Below are 6978 nucleotides of genomic sequence, written 5' to 3' on the forward strand. Positions count from 1 at the left end.
CAAGGAAGAAGCGTGTACAGAAAATGGATGGATGGATGGATGGATGGATGGATGAAATCCGTGGCAGTGATTGGTCCATGTCGGGGTTTTTCTAACGACGTCATCCAGGATCAACTTTGCGGCACAGCCAGGTGTCGCAAATCATCTCTAAGACTGACACTTAAGAATTGTTCCTACACTTCACTTAAAGTAAGACTGAGACGCTTGATAACTGACTTTTACTCTCAGCTTTTAGCTAAGATTTTTTTTACACTTAAGTCCACTCAGCATTCTTAAGAGTAATTCTAAGAAGTTTGACAAACAGTTCTGTCTCGCTGACGTGCGTCAATTCAAATATGTTTCTCTCTTCCTGCRTTGCCCCCTGTCAGAACTAATTGCCTTGCAGGGTATGATTGCGCAGTTGTTCAAAATTGCGTGGGCGTGTTTTTACAGAAAAGAGACTGAGGTACACATCACTCCTTTCAGCTTCGCTGAAGAGCAGCTGGCCAAGGCTGTTAGAAAATACAGTCAACTTCCCAGCTGTCCTGGGAAAACTTATAAAGATTGATTGAGAGGTTGCTGAGAGACTGCTGCTGTCCTGGAGGGACATTGTTCAGACTGTGTAATTATCAACAGAAATATCAGATCCTCATCAACTCCTCTGTCATCAGCTGAAAATAAACAGTCACTCTGTCAACAGTTCTGCCTCTGTAGTTTTAGTTTGAATGATATGTGTYCTGCAGTGGGGTGGGTTACCAGGACTTCTTTTCAGCAGTTTCTCTGAGTATGAATTGTTCATGTGGAAAAAACCCATCACACAATCACGTCAGCTGGATCTGATGACTTACATCTCATGAAGTACAACAAGGGCTTTTATGTCATTGCTCCTGAGTTGTTCAGAACTGTGTTTAACCCACTAGATGGCAATGTTGTGAGCCAAGAAACTACAGCTCAGAGAAGAAATGAGAAGTACATTTTAACTGCAGCAAACGTTTTGGTGCTTTCAGCTGTCTGACCTACCTGATAATGCTGAGTAGATTAAATAGGTCGGTGATAGGCTGAATAAAGGTTTCCAATGTTTAAAACTATGCAGTTGGGTTAAAGTAAATTACAAAACAGCATGTGAAGTCAGGTCAGCCTGGAAACAGGAGTGGCTTGAATTACAGGAAGTTCCTTTACGCGCCTAGAGCCTGCCTTTTAGCCCTCCATTTGTTTCCTCTCACAGCTGCCGGTATCGTCTGTTATTTTTACCACTGTGAAAAGCTGTTTTTTTTTCCCCCAACAACCTGCCAAAAACTTTTCTTTCTTTAATTTTTCCTTCACATCTGTCTGGAGTTGAGACATCCATCTGACTGACTTTTATCAGAGAGGTGAACATCTGCAGACGTTCAACAGCTCTCCACGTGTTCCAGTGTCTGCTCTGTGAGTTTTTTTTCCAGTTCAATTTATGAGCCAAAACATTGCCTGAATACTGACAAAAGATGTCCTCAAATATTTATGTTTTGCTTTCATTTTTCACCGTTAAAGCTGAAGAATGATCTATTCTCACATGTGGTATCTGTGACACGCTGGCAGGATGCTTGCGACAGAGGCGGGAGTTTTAAAGCGGTTATTGTGGATGAATTATGTTTATTCTTGACTTTTAAGAGGCAACATTTAAAACTTTTTGCTGATTTTTTTAGTTTAATAACTATTCACACCATCTGTAGTCTCTCATCCTGTGACAAACACCTTTAAACAACCAAAATGTTGGAAAATCATCGTTTTTTGTGTGTGTTTTGTTTGTCTTTTATGTTTCCTTGTAAATATGAAACAAAATAAATCCACAAATTAAAAAAATAAGGTCATTTAGTTGTTAATAATGAAAAATATACCATTCAGTGGCGGTTTGTATCAGAGCATCTGATCCAAACAAAYTGCCACTGAATGGTATATTTTTTAGTAAAGTTCTGTGTCAGGGTGAGATAAAGTCATWAAGGGTGTCTCCTAGGCGTGCAGGCAGGCACACAAAGCTTTTATCTGTTAAACTTTTATCAGCCAACTGAAATGTTTTGTCTCTCAGACGTAAGACAGCATTTTAACTCTTGAAACACCACAGTAAAATCGTTGTTTCTGTTTTTGTACTACGGAACAGACCATGCACACTATTTTCATCGAAGAATCAAAGATTCGTGAACAAACTGCCGTCTGTCTTTAAAAGAAGGACTTGTCCCTCTTCAGTCAGACGTGTGTGGGAACATTCGAAGTGGCTGTCCTTGGCTTTGTCATGCTTCCTGTTATGAATCAGTTCAGGTTTCATATTTCGGTCTTGAGTCGAAACACATGRGACTGTTTGATCACACGAAAGCAGTCCTGGAAAAGCTCCTATCTCTTAAGCTAATTACCATCACCATGACAAGCACAGGATGCAAACCATCAACCTGGGTTGACATCCGTTCACTCCCTCCTTTCTGCTTGCCTGGTCCATGTTGACATTGTTTATGAAGCCCTTTGTGATTGGTGTGCAGCTGCCTACTACAGGTAATTCATGAGGTTTGTATTAACGTTGCGTCAGTGCAAACACCTGGTGAGAGGAACAGCTCCTGCTCTGCCACCACCTGCGACTTGGTTCAACAAAGGGTTAAATATGGGTGTTCCCACTTCCTGCTCGTGCTCTCCTTCAGCTTGTAATCTCTCTCCTCTCTCTCTTTTCCCCTCTTCACTACCAAGGAGCTTTAAAGAGACTCCCAGGATCTGGACTTCGTATAAACATTAATAAATTCTGTAAATTAAACAAACTCTTCCAAGGATTTCATTTGATCTCAAAAGAAACTATTCCACCTTGTAGATCWCCAGGGTAAGTGGCTGACAGAATGTGTGTGTTCCATAGAAATGCTAAGGAAGAGAAGAACTGTCATAGTGGGTTAGTCTTGCGTCAGACAAAAACTATGCRGGACACACTGCTAAAGTGTAAGAAATGGACTTATCTTCTGGGTTTTACTTTAAATATGTTCARTGAAAATATTGTTACAATAGTTATTTAGTGTGTTATTAAAAACATTTTTGATCCCAACCCATGTAATCCWTTTAAAGGCACATAAAGGATGGGCTTGGATGTGTAAATGGAAATGGAATGAAAATAACAAAGGTACTTTTTGTTCATTTTCTTGCCTTTTTTCCCCCCTTATTTCTGTCCACTTTGGAAGAACTGCCCTCGTGGCCAGGGAGATTTTTCATGGATCAAGTTTCTTGTTAACCAGGTTTTTCTAGTTTTTCACCCCTTCACCCACCCTTGCTTACAAATGTAAAGGTTCCTCATAGTAAATGTGCTTTTTAAACGGTTAAAAAGTATTTTTTATACTAAATGTTTAATTACAAAGTAAGCCTCTCATCTGGAATGTTTGATGGTTGTATTGGCTTTGAGCCATTGGAAAGTTGTCTTCCATTCCTGTAAAGTAGTGACTAACCAAAYCAGACGTGAGGCCAGTATGTTGGCAGAAAAATCTGCTCAGTATTTAGGTGAAATGTTCACACTGAAGCTCTTTATGTCTGTTGCCCACTGGCTTCAAGCACCACGTTGTACAGCTGGATCCCTGCACATAAACAGAGCTGCTCAGTGTTCCAGTTTTGTGTGAAATTCTTAAGGAAAAGCTCAGTCTGGTCAAAGAGTGTCCTTAGAGATCGTATGTGAAAATCCTGAGGGCACTTTATAACCCAAGACGAGGGGGGAAGTCTCTCATGACCCTTGGTGGTCATTCCCAGAGGTGCTCATGCCAGCTTTGTGTCCCACAACAGCTTAGAGCAACATGAAGTCCTCTGACGTTTCAAGGTTGTTCCTGTTGTACACGCGTTGAACCCAAAGCACAAGTTCACTTTTATATAACTCCAAAATACTGGAGTTATCTGAGTTATTTGTAAATTTGGCTTTACTAGGAAGTAAAACCTTTAAAARGAAAAGATAAAAATCTTGTTGACCTTAGCAAGAACTTTACGGTACACTGGAACAATAAATATGTTTTTTTTTTAAACCAAGAAGCATTTTATTTCAGTGTCTGTTTTTTGAAGGGTGGGGCTTTTTTCCAAGTACAACAAAATTATCTTTAAGCAGCCAAGAATAGTTATTTCAAAGCCTTACTGTTTTCACACCCACAGGAAAGATAGTTCAATACATATAATAACGTAACGTAATGTAACGTACATTGCCATCTGTACCGTATCAGACCAGACACWTTATCATTGCATTGCCATACTATTACCATCAGCTTTAAGCACTTTAAACCAACACAGGACTAAAGTGCTCAGCAGATCAATAAATAAGACGTAACAGCAGTCACAAAACACGAAAGAATAAAATAAGTATAAGACATCAAACAAATTGAAAACAGATGTATAACAAAACAAACATTGCTGAAGCATTGAAGCACTATTACTACTGTTTTGTTTGGTTTCCATTCCATTCAGCCTGGTCTCARATACTTTACAATGACGTTTGGCTTGATGACAGTATGGAGGACGTGGACAAACCACCACCAGGGGAAAAAGTAAAAGGGAAATATCTCCAAGACAACCACAGAAACTTGGTGAAGCAATTAAAAAGTTCTACAGCTCGAACACACTTCCCAGTAGAAATGTCATTAAAAGTTTCAATTGAGCATAGAAAGGTGGACTTTTGATATTTATCTTTTAATGGTTTTTACACAGTCACAGTTAAAGCTTTATGAAGTTTTGTTTTTACTTGCACAGTCAAAAAAATTAAATTTTCAGCAAACAAACTCTTCCTGTTCCCACGACTTTCTACATGTACAAATTATACGTCAGTGCTTMGAGATATTTTTGTCTTCTTTCATCCCGTCTGTCTCTAAATGTTAAAAGGCTTACAGCTTTCTCTCAAATCGCCTCAGGGTGAAGAGTGCACACTGAACCTGTCTTATACCTCAGTTATATGTTTTTTAAACTGAAAAAAGGGTATTTTTACATTTTTCATATCTTCTTTCTAAACATCTGTAGACATAAAAACAAAACTGTGAGACCATTAAAGTTTTATTTCAAGGTTTTTCTTTCAGTTTTCAGACAGGGACTGATAGTTTRAGGCTTACTTTTTACTCTRTTTTTGTCTATTTTAAGTTGGCTGTCAGGGAGTGAGACACAAGTGTGTGGTTACCTTGCTGAAACCACACAATGTAGACARTTTTCTTAGCTTAGATCAGTATAAAGTTAACGTTGGCTGGGATTTTGGGAGGTAGCTTCATTGACACCCTGTCATTAGAATTCAATACACGGACCAAAGCCAAAGCRTGGTCCAAACAGGTTCAGCTGACACCATCTGTTGACAGTTTTCAAATCATAAATAATTGGTTGTTTTTCTGTCTTTTCAGTCRTTTCAAGTCTTAAAGACGAGTCTCTTCATCTTGTTAAATTTTATCAACCCTGCTGAACAACATGGAGCTTCAGAAGATGAACGGYCTCTACAAAGATGAAGGGTAAAATAGGAGAAAAGCAGTGACTTGAGAGTGTATCATATCACTTTAAGAGGTTCATTAAACTTCATATTTCCATGCAGGTTTGATGGGGTTGCCATGGAGGAAAATGATGAGTTTCTCCCTCATAAACCAGGAACAAAGAAAGAAGTTCACTTTACAGATGTGGGTCTTTTTTTTCTATAAATGACTTTGAGGGAAATACATTTTAAATCATGTTTTTTGTCTTTGACCAMCATCTTGTCCTGTCTTCTCATTCTAGTTTGAGGGAAAGACTTCATTTGGCATGTCCATTTTTAACCTCAGTAACGCCATCATGGGCAGTGGMATTCTGGGATTGGCTTTTGCCATGGCCAATACCGGAATCATTCTCTTTATGTAAGTATGCAAGCCACAGAGTCTTATTTGTTGAATTTCTTGGTAAAGTTGTGAATATTTACTTCCTCAAAGCTACCGAAACAAACTTGAGCTGTTTGTAATGTGGATTCAACTGAGTTTGTGTGTTTATACTGCMAATTTACACAGAGATATTTGCAAAAGGAAGTACTTCCATCTGCTTGTTGAATTCATTTAAACAAATTGTTTTTGTTCAAAAACATTTTTTCATAACCTTTTTGTTTGTATTTATTTTGTGTTTTACTTTTGCTTCGTACAGCAGAAGAGTAAAATTATCTTCTGCTTTATGAAGTAAAAACTAGTTGTTGTAGTTCTATAGTGAACCTATTTGTTCATTTTACTYAAAGAGCAGGTGACATAGAGGACTAAATATAAGGATAATATTTGTTACAAAAAATAAAACCACAAGTTATTAATGGATAAATATTAGARTTACTGTGTTGTCATTATGTCCTCCTTTAATTGGCTTTTTCACTATCTTACTTGAACCAGTGAAGAGTTTGGGAACTACTGTTCAGAAGCAGCACAACACATGACGTGGCATATATTTAGTAAATCCTTGGTTGTTGTTTTTTGTTTTCCTTTGCAAGTGAACACCTTCTTTGTCAGGTGTTTATGACATCATGTAAACAGCATGACTGTCCGAACCCTGATCTGTCAGACTTTACATTAGCGCGCCGCTCACACACAAGCWGCTCCTCTAAATCAGATTTGAGCAGTTAAATATAGACCCTTGTGATCAGATCCAAGACACGCCTTCTTGGATCAGGCCTGTGCTATGTGGCGGGGGTGGAGAACGGCCATGAAAAATAGCATCCCAGCTTTGACAAAGCCAAACTGGCTTATGTGACTTGGGGGGGAAAAATGCCAAAAATCAGAAAAATTCCTTAGAAACAGAATTATTAAAGGCCTTTTATTTTTTTTGTTTCAGAGTCCTGTTAGTGTGCATCGCTGTTCTATCTGCTTATTCAATTCATCTCCTGCTCAAAAGTGCTGGATTTGTTGGTAAGAAAGATTTCATACGCTGTAAAAAACAAGTTTCATATTTGTTGACAATAAATTACTAATATGTATTGTGTGTGTGTATATATAAAGTATATCTATCTATCTATCTATCTATCTATCTATCTATCTATCTATCTATCTA

General features: G+C 38.2%; 1 protein-coding gene across 1 annotated transcript in view; it reads left to right on the forward strand.

Annotated features, from left to right (window-relative positions):
* Positions 1-289: 289 nt before the first annotated feature.
* LOC106519333 (sodium-coupled neutral amino acid transporter 3) overlaps positions 290-6978 on the forward strand; it is a gene marked incomplete in the record, with an annotated part of 18470 nt that continues 11781 nt past the window's right edge. The window contains 5 exon segments of the mRNA XM_014010961.1: positions 290-1401; positions 5334-5438; positions 5519-5600; positions 5698-5813; positions 6763-6836. Coding sequence (XP_013866415.1) covers positions 5398-5438; positions 5519-5600; positions 5698-5813; positions 6763-6836 — 313 coding nt within the window.

Source organism: Austrofundulus limnaeus, unplaced genomic scaffold (genome assembly GCF_001266775.1).
Source record: "Austrofundulus limnaeus strain Quisiro unplaced genomic scaffold, Austrofundulus_limnaeus-1.0 Scaffold75, whole genome shotgun sequence".
In the NCBI taxonomy this organism is placed as follows: Eukaryota; Metazoa; Chordata; class Actinopteri; order Cyprinodontiformes; family Rivulidae; genus Austrofundulus; species Austrofundulus limnaeus.